Below are 24208 nucleotides of genomic sequence, written 5' to 3'. Positions count from 1 at the left end.
CCATATTCTTTGTGCCCTGAAGAAGGATATTCGCAGCCATCAGTTTGCTTCAGACGAAGACATGCGAACCTGGGTACAATCATGGTTCCATAGGCAACCGCCGACATTTTTCGGTGAAGGCACTGGCCATCTTCTCATGGTGAGATAACTGTATTAACATTAACGGCAATTACTTTTGAAACAGTGAGCAGTTTACTTCTTTTTTATTTGACTGCCCCTTACACCTTTACTACTGTGGCAAGTGTTTTTAATTCATGTCTATCTTGTCTACTGTAATGCGTTCATTATGCTGTTCACATTAGCTTACATGCATTCCTACTTTCTTATTAATTAAGAGACAAATTCTTGCATTACCCTTATTTTATTTTGTGTTGGTAAGCAAGTGAGACCCGACAAGAAGTCGGGTTCTTTATGCTACCACATTTCACCAATTCATACGTACCTTTAGCACATCAATTTTCTTTCATAAATCCTCTAACTTACACACCCAGTTCAAGTATCTAATATTCCATGCTCTAGCCGACAATATGTCAGTCCTGTTTCTCTTGACATCCTTCTGAGCAGTCCCTATATATCCAAAAGGTGAAATGTTTTACCTGTTGAGTATTTTAGCAAGGAGGATGCTATCATTCAGCTGTACAGTAGAACTGTATGAACTCAAGAAATATAACAGATATAGTTTTCCTTTATTTTCAGCCAGTTTCAGTTCTGACGTAGAGGGACTAATTTGTTTTAAGATCATATCCGTCGATCATCCAGATTGGTGTCCCTGCAATTACTGAAAACGCTGCTGCCCTACTACCCACCTTGGTATGGCTCATTGCACTCTAGTAGCAATGAACACACATTTTAAGGCCCTTCCTCCACTAAATGCTGTAACACACCAGCACAGACAAATAATATTTTGAGCGAATATATCGAAAAGTACTTAAACTATTCGATTACATTCACTGGGCGAAAAAAATTTAGGGAAACCATATACAACATTGACAAAAATGTGAAGCAGGTAAGACAACCACTTAATTCTTAAAATGCGGAGTAACTTTCTCGTTAGTAATTCATAATTTGACAGAAAACATTTTCAGCATTGGTGCTGTAATTCTTTTGGAAAATCAATTTCAGAACTCGCATGTCAATCCAGGATACACAGGAAGATTTGGAAGCTGCCCTGTTCTTCCAAGCCCATTTCCCAAGGTGGAAAAGTTGACAATTGTGTGTTGGATTTTCACCAGGCATGTTATGAACGTGTTTCCGAACTATAACATCTTCCTTGCTTAACCTTCCATCTAGCACAATACGTTGCTATACTCCTCTACTCATGTACTGCTTCATTTACCGTCATTGTGCTTACTCGCTGTTGCTTTCCAAATTAATTCTTATCTACATGTCGTCCTCTTACGAGGCATTACAGAAGTTCTTCTTAAACGGGTATGTCTTACTGTACGGGTGGCGAATATTTCGAAAATTGTGTGGTGTACCTCAGCTTATAGTACATCTTTCCTTACATTGCTTTTTATGTCTCTCTGTATCTTACCTATGAATTGGTGTGTCCATGTTTTAATTCTCTTAAGCACCTTATACAAACCTGAAAAATCACAGTATCTAACATTTCACGTGGTAATAATACGATGTTCTGAAATATAATGTGTAGATGCCAGATTTGAAGGACCCATTACCCTATTGAGGACAGGACATACAAAGGCAAAATAAATAATTTTGAAACAATACTTACCTTGATATGAACATGGTCAAGTATGTGTGAAATGATGCACCAAGTTTATGCTGAACGTGTTGTGTACGTTAACACCAATGTTTCTGGAGAATGTTTTAGTATCTGCTGCACTCAGTTCCAAATAATAACTACTTTATTCCGTTGCATTATATTTTCACTGTGCTCTTGTTGCATTAATGAGACCAATGCATACAAACATTTAATACAGCAAAGCCAAAGTCATTGTGGCCCTGTGCTGTTTCTTAGTGCAATATACTTCGTTAAAAATGTGTTACTGCTTCTTCTACAATCTGCCTTCACTCATGTATTCATAAAAGTTATGTATGAAGCCACTTTCTCAGCTCATCAGATACCACTACAACAGAAAAAAAATTAGACGAGAGTAAGTGAATAGTTCTTTGATGTAATATGATTTGTAATCTTTCAAAATTTAGTCATTTTTCTCATTATAACCGCTTTTCGATTTTTACTGATATTTAAGTCATAGCTTGCGCCTCCTTTCTCTTTCTACTACTACTACTACTACTACTACTACTCCCCATTCTCCACACATACAAATTCATAATTTAATTTAGAATTCAAAACAACATTCACTATGCATTCAAAACAAGCCAAAATTACTGGAGTGTAGTTTAACTATATAAATATGTTTAAAACACTAAAGCTAAATTTTTTAATTTACTACAACATTTAACAACTGATATTTATTACGAGAGTTCTGGCACAAATACATTGGTCCAGTATGTACCTGTGGATAGTAAATGTGGACTTCACAATCAACAATTCATGTGTGATTTAGTTAACAGAACCTGCTAAAAATTAAATTGCCATAGGAGCAGTATTTAATTTTATAAAATTACTGTTTTCTTTTTTTGAATGATTTGGGTTGTACTATTTTGCATAAAATCAAGATCTATGTACAGTACTTGTGCTATTAACAAATACTCATTTAAGATAAATCAGGCTTTGTACTTTTAGAATAATAAAGTACATTATCTTAACTTCAGTTATTTCTGCGTATGAAAGATTATCACAGTTCATTCATAAGAAATACTTTGTTATAAAACTACCCATGAATAATAATATTTAGCACATACTACTGAGAATCTTCAGTCACAATGAGAGCAGGCACAAATGTAAAGAACAGTTTCAAACTTTTGTGTATTCCCAGTGAACATCTAACAATGTTGTGCAGAGTATGCATAGCATACTTTTTACAAAGGGATTGTCACTGCTTTCAGAAAGTGACATAACATACATAAAAAGTAAAATCATTCTGCATGAGAGAGTACAGCACCATAATACATTTTCATTTTGATTGTATACATATTTATATATATTTGTAAATATTTCCATAATCATTCCGAACAATATTAACTATTCTCATATTATAATGAGAATGTGTAAGGTAGTCCTTTTCTGGCACACAGACGTTTCTCCTATATTACTTAACATCTTTAACTTGATTATCTTAAGTCTAGTTAAGACAGTTTCAACTGGAGATAATAGGTAACTAATGACCTGAAGGGATTTTTTAGATAGGTCTGATTTTGCTACATTGAGAAGTGATAGTTTTTTTTATTCTAGTAGATCACAGGAACACCACACAGAATGTATTAACTTTCATCCATTAGATGGAAAGAAATGGATTTATAAACTTTGCTATGAAATTGTCATAATTAAACACAAAGATTCAAATTAGTTGAAAAGATAATTTTTTGCAAACTAATGAATTGCACTGCTTTTATAAAAGACAGAAAAATAATCATCTTGCTCTCTGAATTAATGGTGCTTGTATAATTAGTATTTTGCATCTGGCTGTATAAGATACAGGTTTTTTTACCTTTATAAGTTTAAATGGCTCAGCACAGCTTAATACTTAAGGAAGGGAGGAAGGAAGGAAGGAAGGAAGGAAGGAAGGGGAGAGAGAGAGAGAGAGAGAGAGAGAGAGAGAGAGAGAGAGAGAGAGAGAGAGAAGACGAAGTTTCAACAGACAATGTCATAATTTTATCAGACTCTAGAGGAAAGTGGAAGAAGAGAGGAAGAAAGAACTGATGAGGCTTTTTTTTTACTTAGAATAGAAGGAAACAATATGATTTAGAAGCCAGTAATGAAAATTTCTGTTTGACTACAGCAGTCTTCATCCTTTCGTGTTGATATGACGACTTTTTGTGTGCGCCTACGGCAGAAGATGGGCAAATGACATATGCATTGAAGTAGCAGGGATGTATATAAATGTACAAAAAGTTAAAGAAAAAGACAGTAGGCTTAACTGAGGAACCTTATGCACTTACAAAGTCGTTGATAAAATAAGCAGCAGTTTTAGTTTTAATATTACATGCATTTGTCCAGTTGACAGCTCATATTTCATGTGCTTTGGTTTCCTAAATTCTAAATGTAATAGGTCACAGTGGGTGACATACTCATTGTTAACTCACACTTTATGTATTATTCAAACAGCAATATACTTGTCATGCTACTGCATTTCACATAAGAACTTTGTCATTTGCTAAAATTATCAGACCTGATCGGAGATCATCCTCAAATGGTTGAAATTGCTGGTGAACATAGTGGTTTAGTATACTATCCAGTATTTTTTGACATGAAATGTGTGGAGTTAATTTTTAAATCGATATTTTAGACTGACTTCCAGATCTTTAAAATATGCGTAGGTAGGTCAGATCACTAGTGAAAGCGACAAATACAGATAAATCTGAATATTTTTTGAGGGTAGCCTCATCACAATGTTTAGGGGGTGCAAACAGTTACATAGAAGTGTACTGCACTGTTCCACATCTTACATTTAACTTAGGAAACAACTTACTTCCTCTTGACTTAGATAAGAACGTACAGCTGTTGTCAGCGACGAATAAATATATTGTCCGTAGCAGGGAGGCTACAGAAAAGTGATTCCTCGACTAGTTGCAGGTCTTGAGACAGAAACCGGAGTTTCGTTTCTCTTTCGTATTACTGATTGTCACAAATGGGGAGATACGCACTGCTGTCAGTCTTTTTCACTCACCAGCCGATCCGTGGTCACTGCCGGAGGAATAAATAATGCCAGAGGGGCCAAGTCTAGTTGACAGGGTCAGCCTCCGGAACAGGGACGCCGTTGGGGGCGGGAGGGCACTCGGGGGCGGGGGGACGCTCTGGCTCGGGGGCGGCCACACCGTTGGGGGCGGTAGGGGCCCCCGCGGGCCGGGGTCAGCAGCCGTTGCGCAAGTTGGCGCTCGAGATCTCGTTGCTCTCGATCCATTTGGCCACCTCGAGGGGCAGCGGCGGCTTGCGGCTGCCCACCTCCTCGTCCTTGGCGCCCAGCAGCTCGCTGATGATGTCCTCTGCGTTGCAGTTGATCACCCGCTGCTGGCAGATCACGATGGCGCGCACGAAGTCATCCTTGGGCGTGATGAATCGGTGCTCCATGAACACCGACTTCGTATCCCAGTAGATCACCTGTACATGCAACATCTCATTAAGTAATCTGCATAAAGTTTGAACATAAAGTATTAGTATAATTTGAAAATATCTTTGAGGGTGAAAAATTTCATTTGACTGTGTGAACTATGATGAATAATTCAGGCAACGTCGGAAAGCTAGAAAATTTTAGTGATTGGGAGGGGAAAGAGAAGGACACAAAGGGAGTCCCACGGGGTTCAATTTTAAGTCCACTTCTATTCCTCATATGTGAATGAGCTTCCACTTAACATTCAACAAGCAAAATTGGTACTTTCTGCAGACGATATTAGTGCTATAATAATAATCATGTTTGGTTTGTGGGGCGCTCAACTGCGCGGTAATCAGCGCCCATAAAATATATCAATTTTTACACAGTCCAATTTTTACACAATCCAGTCTATCCACTGTCACGAATGATGATGATGAAATGATGAGGACAACACACCAAGTCCCTGGGCAGAGAAAACCCCCAACCCGGCTGGGAATCGAACCAGGGACCCCGTGATCCAGAGGCAGCAGCACTAGCCACTAGACCACGAACTGCTGACTAGTGCTGTAATGAATTCCATAAGAGAAAGCAACAGAAGAGTTGGTAAACGAAAATTTCCCAAGAATTGTTAAGTGATTCTGAGAAAATGGACCTTCACCAAATATTAAAAAAAAAAAACAAAAAAAAAACACACTACATTCTGTTTGTACTGCAAATAGACTCATACCAACAACTGATGTAGCATATGAGCACGAGTCAGTAAATAGGATAGAATCCTCCAAATCTATGTGTGTACATAGTGACGAAAACCTTAACTGGTAGACGCATATTACTGAGATTTTCAAACAAGTGTAGCCTGATCAAAATTACTTGATAGTTTACATCTGTCACTTGCTGTTGCGGTGTTGCTACATCGGCTGCCGGCTATGTCTCGGTTATAGACGACACAGAAACACGACGGATCACTTCACAAGTGCTTCACATGTGCAACACGGAGCAATTTTGGATGCGACGGCCGCGAAATATGATGGAAAATGAGCGTATGGCGTCAGTGGCCGCGAACTCCCAGGCGGGAAGTTCGGCCGCCAAGTTCAAGTCTTATTGAGTGTGACGCAACATTGGGCAACTTGCGCATCGACAATGGGGATGAAATGATGATGATGACGCCGCCACAACACCCAGTTTCTGAGGGGTAAAAATCTCCCTCCCCAGCCGGGAATCGAACCCGGGCCTCCGTCCGTGGCATTCCGACGCGCTGACCGTTCCGCTAGTGGGGCGGACGCGAGATATGATGGAAATGCCAGATGGTCTGTCGCCAGGTGATTTCAAGTGACTAATGACTGAACTGCGGCAGACGAAGCGTTTTGTAGTCCTGAATTTAAACTTGTGTTCTAATCTAACCACAACCTCGGGATGTGCAATACATCCGAGAAAACCGAGATCAGCAATCTGCCGCAGAACTATTACCATGATCGTTTTGTTCTCAGCGATTGAAACTAAATTCTATAAGTGAACTGAAGACAAAAATTTCAGTTTCAGCGCTAAAAAACTGAACAGTAATTTCTCGCTATCATTCATTGGTTACCTGAAACTATCCTTGCTCTGGCTACACCAACTGCCGCATTACCAACTGGTGAGTAGTCCTGTTTTGCACTAGGCTGTAGGTTGTAGATGATGCTGGCAGCTTTCAGATGAAAAAAGAATGATAGGAAGAAAAATAAGAGCACATAAAAGAGTCAGTATGATAATAAAGATGAGATGGAAAAATTAGAAATTAAAAAATACCTTTAAATCAATTAACTGCATAAAAATAATGAGATTTAGAAATAAAAAAATTCACTGTCCTCCTGGAGCTTCGAACCTACGGCTTTCTACAGGAAAAGCTAAATGCCCTATCCACTACACTACGACAGGGGTTGGAACACTTGCACGGAACCTGGCACTCTTGCCGAGCTACCCGGCTTCTCACAGGTACAGGCACACAAAGAAGTCTATGAGTTTAGCACACCTGTTCGTGCCAGTTGGCTCGCGCTCATACCACAGCAGTGAGCAACCATGTATCGCTTCAGAGTGGCTCATTAACGCGTTTCGTGGAAAATTTATTTTTAAGGCTATTGTATTAATCAGAACTGACAATGAAATTGAACATAACAGCATATCCAGACACTCTGGGATGATAATGGCAATGAAACAGACGATGACACGCGTAAAGCTGAAATACTAAACACCTTTTTCCAAAGCACTGCAGTTCCTTCTTTAAATCCTCGCACGAACGGAAAAATAGCTGACATCGAAATACGTGTCCAAGGAATAGAAAAGCAACTGGAATCACTAAACAGAGGAAAGTCCACTGGACCTGACGGGACACCAATTCGATTCTACTCAGAGTACGCGAAAGAACTTGCCCCCCTTCTAACAGCCGTGTACCGCAAGTCTCTAGAGGAACGGAAGGTTCCAAATGATTGGAAAAGAGCACAGGTAGTCCCAGTCTTCAAGAAGGGTCGTCGAGCAGATGCGCAGAACTATAGACCTATATCTCTGACGTCGATCTGTTGTAGAATTTTAGAACATGTTTTTTGATCGCGTATCATGTCATTTCTGGAAACCCAGAATCTACTCTGTAGGAATCAACATGGATTCCAGAAACAGCGATCGTGTGAGACCCAACTCGCTTTATTTGTTCATGAGACCCAGAGAATATTAGATACAGGCTCCCAGGTAGATGCCATTTTCCTTGACTTTCGGAAGGCGTTCGATACAGTCCCGCACTGTCGCCTGATAAAGTAAGAACCTACGGAATATCAGACCAGCTGTGTGGCTGGATTGAAGAGTTTTTAGCAAACAGAACACAGCATGTTGTTCTCAATGGAGAGACGTCTACAGACGTTAAAGTAACCTCTGGCGTGCCACAGGGGAGTGTTATGGGACCATTGCTTTTCACAAATGACCTAGTAGATAGTGTCGGAAGTTCCATGCGGCTTTTCGCTGATGATGCTGTAGTATACAGAGAAGATGAAGCATTAGAAAATTGCAGCGAAATGCAGGAAGATCTGCAGCGGATACGCACTTGGTGCAGGGAGTGGCAACTGACCCTTAACATAGACAAATGTAATGTATTGCGAATGCATAGAAAGAAGGATCCTCTATTGTATGATTATATGATAGCAGAACAAACACTGGTAGCAGTTACTTCTGTAAAATATCTGGGAGTATGCATACGGAACGATTTGAGTGGAATGATCATATAAAATTAATTGCTGGTAAGGCAGGTGACAGGTTGAGATTCATTGGGAGAGTCCTTAGAAAATGTAGTCCATCAAAAAAGGAGGTGGCTTACAAAACACTCGTTCGACCTATACTTGAGTATTACTCATCAGTGTTGGATCCGTACCAGGTCGGGTTGACAGAGGAGATAGAGAAGATCCAAAGAAGAGCGGCGCATTTCGTCACAGGGTTATTTGGTAAGCGTGATAGCGTTACGGAGATGTTTAGCAAACTCAAGTGGCAGACTCTTCAAGAGAGGCGCTCTGCATCGCGGCGTAGCTTGCTGTCCAGGTTTCGAAAGGGTACACTTCTGGATGAGGTATGGAATATATTGCTTCCCTACTTATACCTCCCGAGGAGATCACGAATATGAAATTAGAGAGATTCGAGCGCGCACGGAGGCTTTCCGGCAGTCGTTCTTCCCGTGAACCATACGCAGGAAAGGGTTGTAATGACAGTGGCACGTAAAGTGCCCTCCGCCACACACCGTTGGGTGGCTTGTGGAGAATAAATGCAGATGTAGATGTAAATAATGAGAACTGGCAATGAAATTCAACATCTCTTAATATTTTGATGATGCTAACATAAGCAAGAAACATGGCACTTCTTACGACTGTTGCATCCTTATGACGACTGCCGTTTTAAGACGAAATTGACAAATTTCGTTACCATTTTATTTAAACGTTGCTACGGCGTAAAGTCAAACGCCGGAATGTCAGTCGGGAACGAGGGAGCAGAGAGGGCTGTGAAGAAGACATCAGCCAATTGGACCCACCAACGCCTCTCCTGGACGACAACGCGACAGAAGTGACCTCTATGTGAAGAGGACACACACTCCGCGCCCGAGTTGTCGCAGCCCAGTACTGCAGCAGCTTCAAGACTAGTCATTACTTCTCTTGTATTAGAACTGTTATACTGAAGAAGCTTGTTTATTACGGATGTCGTCCTTTGCTTGCAACACATCTATGTAATTTTCAAAGTTAACTATTGTCATTTATTTTTCGTAATAAAACTCATTAATACGATTTGTCTGAATTGCTTGTCTAGTGATCCGAGAAAGCAGGTTTCCTAGATACCGCATATTCGACGACTACACAGAATTGAACAAACGTAAAACACAAAAAACACAGAATGTCGATGAATATTACTTACTTTGCTTTTCAATAAAGAGTCAATGTCTGGGACCACTTTTCGAGTAATGCTAATTCTTAGACGAGCTCTTAAGTCTGCCGGTGTGCTTCTATGGGTCGATTTAGTTCTCTTCATTGTGTAAAAAAGAAGCCTGTTAATACAAGTCTAAACATCGACATAATCGTAGCTGCAGACTTGTAAAGTCGTAAAAATTTACCTTAAGGAAACGGAAGTCTACGAGACTAAGTTTGCTATAAAACTAATCACGCAAACGTCACACAGTAGATGTGTGAGTTCTAACTGTAGCCAATTCTGCACACTGTCAACATGACCCGAAAATCACAAACTTCGCAACCCCTTACAAACTGAAAAGCATTGTGGTAACTGGATCTAGCTGCAGATTCATTCTTTGTTTCTACTGATAGTAAAAAGTATGTATATTTTCATAGTGAAAATACTGGGAAAATTGAGACGTCTGCTTCCATATGAAGAAAACTTTCTTCTGTCATAACGCTTAAAAGCTTTTTTTGTTGCGTTTAAAATTTTGAAGCACATTAATACATAGAACATCAAGCGTATCAGGACACCATTGCACACAATAAACATATAGACTAATCATCCTACCCTGATCAGTTGATGATATGTCTCACCACTTTGAAGTTCCTAATCCCAACCATCTTTTCTCCGAACTTGGCATAAACTCAAACCGGGCAAAGCAAATTGCAAGCTCTCCAGGTACACGTAAGCGCAACTATTGGCAGCTAGTCATTGGAAATCAATTACTTTGCCTGTTGACTTTGTAAATACAAATTTAGGAAAAACACTGAAGTCCTGTTCAGTACAATCAACAAGCTCCAAGGAAATATGCATTGACTTACAATCTGATATCCCTTCCACTGCGCCTCCTCAAGAAGACGCAGAGCTTTCTTATTCAGAAAATTCAAGGAAAAGGCTACCGTTATCTTCAAACTACAAGAAGCAGCCTTATACAAGCAGGAAGTGAGAACGTTGCGCTGCTGGTGAATTTTAATGGGTATGCGTCTTTTAGTAATATTCATCTTTTGATAAAATGTTAAAATCAATATTACCCCAAGTTTGTTTTTCTAAGCTCAGTGTCAACTTCGTCATCAATATTAACTAATCTAAATTAATATTTTTCAGGAAGTAGTCTTGATGACTTCTATGTTTATATTATCGAAAATATGTTCATTTGATAATCACATTTATGAACTGATAGATAAGGAAACATTAAGGCTCAAATTTTAAATAAACACTGATAAATTGTTAATAATTCTCGTAAAATGAATGCACAGAACCGTTTAACTATGTCTTGTGACTGTATCTACAAAATGTGGCAAGTGAAAATTATGGGACGAGTACCGTAAGTTTGTTTTCAATAGTACCGTTAAAATCATGTTAAAAATTTTAAACTCTGAAACCAATGAAGTTACGGACTTGAAAACTTGGGTGTTGCTATACCTTTACATAATAGAAACGATTTTAAAATATGGTTAATATCGACGAAGCAGAAGAAAGATTAAATTTGTGGGTGGAGTCTTCTCTTGAGCAATGTGCCGTATATACTGCACGTTCGTATCTAAGGCTACGCCGAACCTAATTTATGGTCATTTCTCTGAGGGCAGTGCGTTATTTGCCCTTCTGCTGCGCTACCGGTGGGTCGGGGTGCGCCTGGTAATGACGCCTGAACATCCCATTTGACCACTACAGCGTGAGCTCTAGCTGCCCTAACCGTATCTAACAGGCCTGCTGTAGTCTACGGCATGTTTTACTAGAGATTAGTTTTAAAATATGCTGAAAGGTTGCAGAACTGCGACCAGTCATTTTTTATGATAATTTATTTTGTCTTCACTAGCTTCATGCTGGTTTTTTGTTGTTCTAATGTAGGGAGAAATTGTAGATTTAATTGCGTGTCATGTGCCTGCTTTTCCGCTGCAAATATTTTGCATTCGGTGTCTGTCCATATAGATTTTGTTTCTAAGAACCTCCCTAGAAAAGGCCTGGTCTTTGAGATAGTGTCTTCAGTCTTCAATAGAGAATATTTTACAAATTCCAAGTAACATTTAGCCGACTTTGCGTCGTTTTCACAGAACAGAAAGACGAGGCAGTCTCGTTCAGTAGCCCATAAAATGTATTTACAGTATTTACGAGATTGCCAATGATTACTGTAACCAACATTTCAATAGTTACAAATTTTTCAATGATTCAGTCGTTTTCTTCGTAATTTTAACTTACATGCGTAGGCCACACAAGCCAGAAAGCCACACAAGCCAGAAACGATTGTAAGTTACCTTTGCTTTTGAGTTTCTTTAAAGCCTTTTCAATCGTTTTGTCAGTCTTCACTGCTGACCTTTTTCCTTCTTTTCCCAGCAAAGTTTAAAATTAGTCGGTCAAACTGGTGACTGTGGTACTCTGCATATTCTCAAAGATTTCTCACTAAGGTTAAACATTCGGATGAACTTTTGATAATGTACTTATTCGTCGTTTCTGTCCTGAGACTTTATTAGTGTGGTGGCGTCTTTCATCGCACGTGCACATGTCTCTTGGTGTATGTTCGTTATTGAGTCACTGGCCCACAAAACAGTCTCAAAAGTTCTGAAGCTTTTGGTTTTCAGGGGTGTTCTTTTGAATACACAGCCAATTATCACCCATCATTTCCAACGGAAGTTATGCTATAGCGGAACGCATTCGTATGTGACAGAGTATTTCCTCGTTTTCCTTGTAGGCTGGAGAACGAGACACCAGAAAACAAACAAATAGCTCTGAGGAAAAAAAAAAGTTCAAATGGCTCTGAGCACTATGGGACTCAACTTCTGAGGTCATTAGTCCCCTAGAACTGAGAACCACTTAAACCTAACTAACCTAAGGACATCACACACGTCCATGCCCGAGGCAGGATTCGAACCTGCGACCGTAGCAGTCGCGGGGTTCCAGACTGAAGCGCCTAGAACTGCTCAGCCACCGCGGCCGGCCAGGAAACAAACAGTTAGCTGCTTGGACGATGGCAATTTTGAACCCCGTTATCAGAGATGCAGGGTTCCATCCGGGCACGTTAGTTTTAACAGCTTTAAAAAACTTCATCTTTTTCTGGTTTTTTGTTTGGCAGCAAAGCGTCAATAACTGGAACGGCGTTTGTTTCCTCCCAAGAGCTATTAAGGTCGGCGAGGGGTATAAACAAGTGTCCAAACTGTTTGCTCGAACCCTTATCGTGATAAGCGGAAATTCCGGGTTCGAGACCCGGTCTGGCACAAACTTTCATTATCAGTCCATTACACAACTGATGATAGAACATATTCGCAACTGCGAATACATTTCACGTAGTCTCTGAATTGTTTGCATGGACTGTGTAATCACTTTCATTTAGCGCAAGACTTCATTCTTCTCACCCACTTAGCGACTGCTGCTATGTCAACCGCAAGTCGTGTCATTTCCTGTCTGGGGCAGTGAACTGCCTCCCATCACCGCCACTTATTTTCTGCACAGCCAGCATGCATGTTTGAAGCTGTTCATGTAAATACAGCTATTGGCTCCTACTAAATGTAGGTCTTTTCGAACACACTTTACGTTTACAGAAGCAGTGGGACTTTTTACTGATCTAGTGTTCATTATTTAAGGAGCTATTGTTCTACTTTATTTACGAATTGGTGCCGTTATCATATCACATTAGTTCGTCAAACTGGTACCGGCTGACGTAACTGCTGCGTCGTTGAATGAAATTCGTAGTATTTTCATAAGGAACAACCTACTAAACATGCACACTTGGCGGTTATTTGAATACTCGGGAAAGGTGCGTCAGGCTTCTACAACCTTTGCGTAACGGTCCATTCGGCACTTCCACTGGGCTGTCTTCGACCTGTATACTGTATGTTTGTCAAACAAGCGTGCACAGTTTATGAAACACGCGAGCGGGCACCGCTGACGTGTCGGCCTGTGTACCAGAAAAACTGCTGACTCCTTGTTCTGCTTTGCGGCGGCAGCTGACACGGGGTAACTGCGTATTCTACTCAGGGTAATGCACGAGGCACGTCTTTGACTTCTACTCAAGTTCTTAGTTGCGGAAAGAGCACACAAATGCATTCCTCCCATGAGACTTTAAGAGGGGTAGGACGTCAAACGGGCCGACTTCGAGAAGGAGAGGCACCACAGGACATTTTAATTTGCACTGTCTATATTTTTACAAATAAATTCATAAAACTGTCAGCATGACCAGGAAGGATTCAGGATTCACACTCATAGCAGTGGAAGTTCAAAAACACGAAAAAATATTTTTTAAATGTGAAATTTCATGATTTTTTTTCACTTACTGTTGGATGCATTTGTTGCCATAGGTACACTTTTCTTCATAAGTAAGAGAGATTCTTCGATTAATTTTGCACAGCTTACAAACCATACTTACAGGTGTATGAAACTCTAGAATTTATTTAATCTATGTAAAAATGAATGGGCTGTTACGTTTTAAACTTCGTGTTTAGAGAAAACTCGAATTTTATAGTTAATTATCTCAATTTTTACCACAGTTTTTAACAGATTTGGGAAATTCTAGAGTTTCATACACTTTTAAGCATGGGCTGTATGCTGTACAAAATTCATCGAAGAATCTCTCTTACTTATGAAGAGAAGTGTACCTACAGCAACAAATGCAGCCAATACCAAGTGAAAAAATGATGAAATTTCACATGTAAAAAAATTGTTTTGTTATGTTTCTGAACTTCCTACGCTATGAATGTGAATCCTGAATCCTTCCTGATCATGCTAACAAAGTTTTATGAATTTATTTGTAAAAGTATAGACAGTGTAAATTAAAATGTCCAGTGGTGCCTCTCCTGCTCCAAGTCGGCCCGTTTCACGTCCTACCCCCTTAATCAAAATGCGTGTGTAGGAAGTGTCGCATCAGTTGTGCGACTGGATTCGTCATTTCCTGTCAGAAATGTCACAGTACGCAGTATTCGACGGAAATCGAGTAAAACAGAATGATATCCGGCGTTCCCCAAGGAAGTGTTACAGGACCTCTGCTGTTCCTAATCTGTATAAACTATTTAGGAGACAATCCAAGCAGCCTAGTAAAGTGATCAGAAGATCAAAACCAATTGCGAGATGACAGACACGTTATGGCAATTGCGTCTCAGTAAGTAGTAAGTGTGAGGGCATCCTTATGATTATGAAACGAAGTCCGTTAAACTGAGGTTACACGATAAACCACAAATTTAATGGCTTGACTGTCAATTCAACTAAATGCCTAGGAATTACAATTACGAAAAACTTAAATTGGAAGGATCACATTGATAATGTTGCGGGGAAGGCAAAACGAAGACTGCGTTTTATTGGCAGAACTCTTAGAAGATGCAGCAGGTCTACTGAAGGGACTGCCTACAATATACTTGTCCGTCCTCTGCTAGCGTATTCCTGTTCGATATGGACTCTAGATAGGATTGGCGGATCACATTGAGAAAGTTCAAAGCGGGGCAGCTCGTACCGTATTACCACGAGATACGGGAGAAGTGTCACGGATATGATAATTGAGCTGGTATTGCAATAATTAAAATAAAGGGGTTTCACGTTGCGGCGAAATCTTTTTGCGAAATTTCAATCACCAAATTTCTCCTCTGAATGTGAAAATATTTTACTGCCGCAAACCTGCACGGGGAGAACTGATTATCGTAATAGTACAAGAGAAAATCGAGCTTATACAGAAAGATTGAAGTGTTCGTTTTTCACCATACGGTGTTTGAGAATTTAACACTAGAGAAATATTCTGAAGTTGGTTCGAAAAACTCTTTGCCAGGCACGTAAGTGTGAAATGTAGAGTAGTGATTTGAGTGTATAAACGAATTTACCATTGCGAACTACCAGGTAAGGACATTAAATAATAATAATAATAATAATAATAAATTCCCGTGGAGGCCCGGGAAAAGAATAGGCCTCCGGTATGTTCTGCCAGTCGTAAAAGGCGACGAAAAGAACAAACCACTAATGTGGTTAACCTCCCCCCCCCCCCCCTTTTAGTGTGATTAGTTGGTTCAGGACAGAACTAATGAAGCCTCGAACAAGCGCTGTCATGGTCGGGGACGACGCTTGAACCCTATGCCCGTCCACATTGTAACGACACTGCTAGCCACACGGAAAATGATTTAAATCAAAATAGAGGTGTTTTGCAGGACATGCTTCCTGCAACCACCCTAGAAGGAAAACAAAGACGGAGGATGACATGGTCAGATGAAGTTAACCGACACCTCATGTTCTGTTATTACCAAGCAACAAACTTAGAAACCAACACAACTGGATACAGAGCACAAGTATACACAACATTTATTACCAGATACCCAGAATTAAAATTTTTAACAGAACAACGACTAGCTGGTCAGATCCGTGTAATAATAAAAAATAACAGGATACCCCAGTCAGAATTAGAAAACATCAAACAACAAGTACAACAAAAACTGGAACAAAATAATGTACAGTCAGAAGAAAAAGAAAATACAGTAATGGACTCACACATCCCAGAGCAAACAAACCAAGAACAACACGCATCAATTAAACAACCAGAGGGAAACGAAATCTTAAGACAGCCACCAGAACAAGCACAAATAGAACATGAAGTGACACACACAGAAGAAAAATTTCAGCTGACACACATAGAAAACAAAGACACAAATACAGACATTAGACCATTCTTGCATAGACCACCAAATAACCCACAAGTCGAAACAACAACTATCAACACAATCATACACAACAAAATAAATGAAAAAACAACTATGGAAGAGTTACAACTACTGGTTTATATAGGAGCACTCACTACACTAAATATACGCACTAGGCAGAGATCAGAACCAACCAATACACAGAAGAAACCCGCAAAACCAGCATGGCAACATCAGAATAGAAAAACTGAGAAGAGACATCAGACAGCTAACACAATTTATAAGAAATGAAATATCAGACAAGGAAAAGGTTAGGTAAAATCTCACAACAAGAAGCGATAGAGCAAATAGATGAAAAGAAGAAAAAATTACAAGCATTGGCCAAACCTCTTAGAAGATACAAAAATAGTGAAAATAGAAGGAAACAAAATCAAACATTCAACACAAACCAAAAGAGATTTTACCAGACAATAGACAACACACATTAAAATAGACAATCCGCCAAACATAACAGACATGGAACACTTCTGGAGCAACATATGGTCAAACCCAGTACAACATAAGAGACATGCACGGTGGATACAAGCAGAAACAGACACATACAAGATGATACTGCAAATGCCTGAAGTGGTAATTTTGCAACATGAAGTCACCCAAGCAATTAATTCTACACACAATTGTAAGCCCCTGGAAAAGATAAAATAGCAAATTTCTGGCTAAAGAAGTTCACCTCAACACATTCACGTCTACCTAAATTATTTAACAGTTACATTGCAGACCCATACACATTCCATGATGCACTTACACATGGAATAACTTATCTGAAACCTAAAGATCAAGCAGACAACAAACCCAGCAAAATATCGCCCCATAACATGCCTACCAGCAATATACAAAATATTAACTTCAGTCATTACACAGAAATTAATGACACATGCAACACAGAACAAAATTAACAATGAAGAACAAAAAGGCTGTTGCAAAGGAGCACGAGGATGTAAAGAGCAACTGACAATAGATACAGAAGTGACATATCAAACTAAAACTAAACAAAGGTCGCTACACTACACATACATTGATTACCAAAAAGCTTTTGATAGTGTACCCCATTCATGGTTACTACAAATATTGGAAATATACAAAGTAGATCCTAAGTTGATACAGTTCCTAAACATAGTAATGAAAAATTGGAAAACCACACTTAATATCCAAACAAATTCAAACAATATCACATCACAGCCAATACAGATTAAGCGTGGAATATACCAAGGAGACTCATTAAGTCCTTTCTGGTGCTGCTTTGCTCTGAACCCACTATCCAACATGCTAAATAATACAAATTATGGATACAATATTACTGGAACATATCCACACAAAATCACACATTTGCTATACATGGATGATCTAAAACTACTGGCAGCAACAAAATAACAACTCAACCAATTACTAAAGATCACAGAAGTATTCAGAAATGATATAAATATGGCTTTTGGAAGAGACAAATGTAAGAAAAATAGCATAGTCAAGGGAAAACACACTAAACAAGAAGATTACATATTGGATAACCACAGAGACTGCATAGAAGCGATGGAAAAAACAGATGCCTATAAATATCTAGGATACAGACAAAAAATAGGAATAGATAATACAAATATTAAAGAAGAACTAAAAGAAAAATATAGACAAAGACTAACAAAAATACTGAAAACAGAATTGACAGCAAGAAACAAGACAAAAGCTATAAATACTTATGCTATACCAATATTGACCTACTCATTTGGAGTAGTGAAATGGAGTAACACAGACCTAGAAGCACTCAATACACTTACACGATCACAATGTCACAAATATAAAATACATCACATACATTCAGCAACAGAAAGATTCACATTAAGCAGAAAGGAAGGAGGAAGGAGGAAGGGGATTTATCGACATAAAAAACCTACATTAGGGACAGGTAGACAATTTAAGAAAATTCTTTATAGAACGAGCAGAAACTAGCAAAATACACTAAGCAATCACTCATAAATACATCGGCTACACCACTACAATTTCATAACCACCTCTACAACCCTTTAGATCACATAACATCAACAGATACGAAGAAAGTAAATTGGAAAAAGAAAACACTACATGGCAAGCACCCATATCATCTAACACAGCCACACATCGATCAAGACGCATCCAACACATGGCTAAGGAAAGGCAATATATACAGTGAGACGGAAGGATTCATGATTGCAATACAGGATCAAACAAGAAACATCAGATATTACAGCAAGCATATTATTAAAGATCCCAATACCACAACAGATAAATGCAGACGTTGCAAACAACAAATAGAAACAGTAGGTCACATCACAAGCGGATGTACAATACTATCAAATACAGAATACCCAGAAGACATGACAATGTAGCAAAAATAATACATCAACAACTTGCCATATAACAAACTAATAAAACAACATGTTCCCACATACAAGTATGCACAACAAAATGTACTGGAGAATGATGAATACAAATTATACTGGAACAGAACCATTATAACAGATAAAACAACACCACATAACAAACCTGACATCATACTCGCCAATAAAAAGAAGAAATTAACACAACTAATCGAAATATCCATACCCAATACAACAAATATACAGAAGAAAACAGGAGAAAAAATTGAAAAATACACCCAACTGGCTGAGGAAGTCAAGGACATGCATCAGGATAAAGTTGACATTATACCGATTATACTATCAACTACAGGAGTCATACCACACAATATCCACCAGTACATCAACGCAATACAGCTACATCCAAACTTATATATACAACTACAGAAATCTGTAATTATTGATACTTGTTCAATTACCCGAAAGTTCCTAAATGCAATATAACATACCGTACAGTTAAAAGGAAGTCACGCTTGATCAAGATCCGTGTCACTTTCCATTTTTAACCAGACATAACGTCTGAGAAAGAAAAGAAATAATAATAATAATAAATTACACTTGTACGAATCATTCTGCTTGTAATTTGGTCCAGGCTAATGCTGATTGGGTAGAACTAAGGATTTTTAGTTGCTTGAGCCCAGTGTTCAGCCGTGCTTCATACGGTGAACAGATGCTAGCAAGTGTACCGGAGGTTACCACACAGACGTATCTGGAATTTTAAATATGTTTGATCTTTTTTATAACGCTTGCCTCTTCCGCCAAACCTACATTTCGTTGATCTGCGTCTCCTCTTTCACTGCCGTTGCGGTCTTCGCCGATATCCTGGCAAGGAACCCTTACAAGGTACTATCGTGCGTGTTGGGGCTTATGGGCGCTCAACATCGAGGTCATCAGCGACCAAGGTACTATCACCCGGTTCAGGTGAACCAAGGTTTTTTTAAACAAGGTGTTACTCCTCCCCCTCATCCTTTTTAAACCTGGCTTGATACCGGCTTAGACTATGTGGCATCACTTAATGCAGCAATACGCCGGGTAACTGAAGTTAAGAACGATTTGAGAAAAGCACAAATTGACATGTTCAGAAGCAAAACTGACAAGTGGAAGTTTACTCCAGAGACGGAGCCAAAACCGTACCGACCGAAGTGGACAGAAGGAAGAAAGAAAGAAAGAAAGAAAGAAAGAAAGAAAGCAAGAAAGAAAGAAAGCAAGAAAGAAAGAAAGCAAGAAAGAAAGAAAGCAAGAAAGAAAGCAAGAAAGAAAGCAAGAAAGAAAGAAAGCAAGCAAGCAAGAAAGAAAGCAAGCAAGAAAGAAAGAAAGAAAGCAAGAAAGCAAGAAAGAAAGAAAGCAAGAAAGAAAGAAAGCAAGAAAGAAAGAAAGCAAGAAAGAAAGAAAGAAAGAAAGAAAGAAAGAAAGAAAGCAAGAAAGAAAGAAAGCAAGAAAGAAAGAAAGCAAGAAAGAAAGAAAGCAAGAAAGAAAGAAAGAAAGCAAGAAAGAAAGAAAAAGCAAGAAAGAAAGAAAGAAAGCAAGAAAGAAAGAAAGCAAGAAAGAAAGCAAGAAAGAAAGAGACAAGGCCTTCGGCGAGAAAACGAAGAAATTCTAGGAAAAATAAGAAGAACCTTAAGAAACATTTGAAGTCCACTGCCCATCGTTCTCCAGTGGAGACATTAGGTAATGATAATGATGATGATTATAATCTGAAATGACAGAAACTCAGTCTTCGACTTAGTAATTGTTTGTGATCCGCCATTATCGAATTTCGGCTATGATGCTATCAAGTGTAGGAGAAGTCGCCATGGTACCTAGACACTAGCTAATGACAGGCATATAACCGATATTACACACTAGGACTGTCGATATTTTTAAAAATGTTTTTAAAAATATCGGGGATCTGATATATCGATATTTTAAATATCAATATTGGCTCTAGATATATCGACAGAAAAAAAATAACTGCGTACCAGCCTACAACAATATCCGCTGCACATTGTAATATACAGGGTGAAAAGTATTTAAAGCGACAAACTCTGGGAGGTTGTAGGGGACATCAAAACAAATATTTTCCCCTAATGTCATTTTTTCCGATGAGGATTATTTAAACCGGTGGAGGCCGTATTACGCTCTTCAGTTGTAGCCAACTGCTGTCCACCAGCATAGTAGTGCATTGTCTCTGTTTACTAATCGAGCGATACCCCTGGAGTGAGTACACCGATATGATTGGTGCGTACTACGGATGAGCTGTACAGCGGGTGTATCAACAACAATATCCTAATCGCCGTATCCCGCATCATACGACCTTTGCTGCTGTGTACCAACGTCTGCGTCAGACTGGGTCATTTAGCAGATTACCAGGACAGGGACGCTGTCGCACGGCAAGAATGCTGCAATTTGAGGAAGCTGTCTTGCAGCATGTGGAGCGGGATCCTTTAATCAGCAGTCGTGCAATTGCACGTAACATGGGGACGAATCAGACGAATGTAAGAACAGTCCTTCGAGAGCAATTGTGACGTCCATTCCACTTACAGCGTTTCCACAACCTGGAACCAATTGATTATCCACCCAGAGCACAGTTTTCGCAGTGGTACCTGGAACAGTGTGAAATGCATCCTAATTTCCATCCTCTGTGTTGTTTACGATGCAGCAACGTTCGGGCGTGATGGAGTCTTCAACATGCACAATTCGCATGTTTGGAGTGAGGATAACCCACATGTCACAGTTACTAGCGCTCATCAAGTGCTGTTCTTCGTTAATGTGTGGGTCGGTGTTCTTGGGGACTGTTTAATTGGGCCGTATCTGCTACCTAGGCCATTAAATGGCAGGCACTATTACAATTTTCTCTCCAGAGCATTGACAGAATTGCTGGAAGACGTCCCGCTCCCTACAAGACAACGCATGTGATTCCAACACGACGAGGCTCCGGCACATTTCAGTCGTCGTGCGCGTCGATTCCTGGACCGACGGTTCCCAGAAACGTGAATTGGCAGAGGTGGTCCTGTACCATGGCCTGCTCGATCCCCAGATGTGTCCCCTTTGGACTTTTTTGTGTGGGGAGAGCTGCACAATCTTGTTTACGCAACTCCCGATGCATCAGAAGACGATCTGTTGACCAGATAGCAGCAGCAGCAGCAGCAGCAACGATTCAGGATAATCCTGGGGGTTTTTGCCAGTGTCAGACAGAACATGGTCCGACGGCGTAACCTTTGTTTGCGTGTCAATGGAGGCATTTTTGAAAATCTACTGTAATTGAAATTGGGTTGTGTTAATGTGTTGTCTCTTGCTCATAAAAAAAATGGAAAAGTGTTTGTTGGTTTAATTAATTTGCCACCAGAGAAATCTTCTACCGGTTTAAATACTACTCATAGGAAAAAATGACATTAGGGAAAAATATTTGTTTTGCTGTCCCCTACAACATCCCAGAGTTTGTCGGTTTAAATAACTTTCACCCTGTAGTGCCGGGTTTAGAGCGGTATATTTAAGTATTGATTTGTTATTAGATATTATGTACATCAACAAGCTAGTAGCCTGCTTATCCCCCTAGAACAAGAACTGAAAGGAAGACGATGCACGTTCACGCTTGGCGATAACCACTTTGCTGACAATGCTGATTGCATGTAAGTGGCACTATAAAAGGTGTTCGAAGAGTCCGTCGTTCGGTTTCGTCACGCATCGGATTTGTCTGGAACACCTCATGTCGCCTTCCCCGTTTTTTCATTTCTGCTGACGCCAGCGACTTAGCAGTTACAGTGTCAAAACTGCATGGTGAAGCTAAACGTTGCAGTTTGTGTTGGTAGCGCCGAGCGGCGATTACGTCATATTTTCCCCTCACACGTCTCCGCCCACCGCGAAGACCAATCTTGTCATTTAGATGTTTTTTCTTTATTTGCAGCAACTGTTTTTGAAGAATAGCGATGTGGAGAAATAGGTGCGGAAATAATTGTTTTCTAGCGCAACTGGAATGTTATTTCTTTCTTCACATCGGAAAACTCGTTTGCATTCACCACACACACACACACACACACACACACACACACACACACACACACACACACACACCCCTCCCCTTTCCCTTCCTGTCTTAATCATAAAAGGGGAGAGTTTTAGCCGGGCAAATTACTAAATAGAAGCTATATTTACAAGACTCGCAGTAATAGCAAAACACGAGGCCCGCACCTCATCGGAGAGTCGTCGCTGTCACGTCGGGAAGTAAAGCCGGAAAACCTACCGATGATACGTATCTACGAGCAGACGTCGACGTAGAGTACCTAAAAAGGGAACCACAAGAGTGTCGGGGATGCTTCAACAAGTAGGGCGAAAAGAAATCGCTGCTTTTGTTGCATTTTCATAGGAATTCTTTTTGGATACTAGCCAAAGCAGAGGTGGCAGATCTTTTTGCATGGTCACCATGCAAGTGTGGGCGTGGAGACCCTCTACTTATTTACCGAAATTATGAGCGTAGGCTTCAGTTTGGATCGCAGTGCTGCTCTAGCGCTTAGCATTTCCCCTACAGTGCACTGACGACCTCCCACCAGCCACCCACTACCGCCCGCGCCACGCTTGCCCTGCCTACTGCGCATCTAGCGGCCCCGTTATTTTGCGCGCACTGTAGTAGTAGTAGAAGTAGTAGTTAAGTGTGAGCGCGTGTGTTTTTACCTTGGAGGTGATCTTGAACCTGGAGAAGGGCCGCACGAAGCGGCGGTAGCGGATGGTGCAGGCGCCCTGGACAACGGCGCCTCCCTTCTGTCGGATCTTGCGGTAGAGCCCGGTGCGCTCGTAGAAGTCGACGCGGGCGAAGTCCAGCTCGCGCAGGTAGCGCGCGTTGTTCATGTGGAATAGCAGCGTGTCCACGTCCGTCGTGAGGCACACACCTGCCGCAAGATGTACACTGCTTACCACCGTGTCCACCGACACACGAAACAGATTAAGTTATACCAGGTCATATACCAAAACCGCATTTTTCGTTACGTTAGCCACACACACACACACACACACACACACACACACACACACACACACACACACATTATATATATATATTAGGGATGGGATACCGATAGTGATATTTCAGTTCTAAATAACCGGTATTTTTCCGTATTTATATGGTCTCAGTTGTAACGGGCATTTTTTGTTTTCATTAACAACCAGATAAAAACGGACATATGGATTAGCCATAGCAGCGGAGCTAAATTTTTTCATTATTAAAAATATTTATAAAAAAGTATTTTTTTGTAAAATTTGCATTGCTTTGAAATATTGCGGAAAAGCCATCAATGCTATTTTAAAACTAATGCCGACAGAAATGAGCAACGAACAAATGGCATAAGAACTGGTACAGCACTGCTGGGACAAGGTACCCGTCACCAGGAGGATTTGCGATTTCCTGTTGGAGGGGTCACAGTTAGTAGTAATTGACGTAAAGTCATCGAGTAAAACAGAAGTGATTTCTCCCGTTCCCCAAAGGTAGTGTTATAGGCCCTTTGCTGTCCCTTATCTATATAAATGATTTGGGAGACAATCAGAGCAGCCGTCTTCGGTT

General features: G+C 40.1%; 1 protein-coding gene across 1 annotated transcript in view; it reads right to left on the bottom strand.

Moving 5' to 3' along the window:
* Positions 1-2245: 2245 nt before the first annotated feature.
* LOC126175853 (protein THEM6-like) overlaps positions 2246-24208 on the bottom strand; it is a 215318-nt gene continuing 193355 nt past the window's right edge. Inside the window, exons 3-4 of the mRNA XM_049922859.1 lie at positions 23326-23540; positions 2246-5185 (exon numbers count right to left, since the gene is read on the bottom strand). Coding sequence (XP_049778816.1) covers positions 4937-5185; positions 23326-23540 — 464 coding nt within the window. The 3' untranslated portion in view covers positions 2246-4936. The remainder of the gene's footprint in view (positions 5186-23325; positions 23541-24208) is intronic.

Source organism: Schistocerca cancellata, chromosome 3, assembly GCF_023864275.1.
Source record: "Schistocerca cancellata isolate TAMUIC-IGC-003103 chromosome 3, iqSchCanc2.1, whole genome shotgun sequence".
In the NCBI taxonomy this organism is placed as follows: domain Eukaryota; kingdom Metazoa; phylum Arthropoda; class Insecta; order Orthoptera; family Acrididae; genus Schistocerca; species Schistocerca cancellata.
Note: the sequence above shows the minus strand (reverse complement) of the source record. Positions and strands in the feature narration are given on the sequence as shown.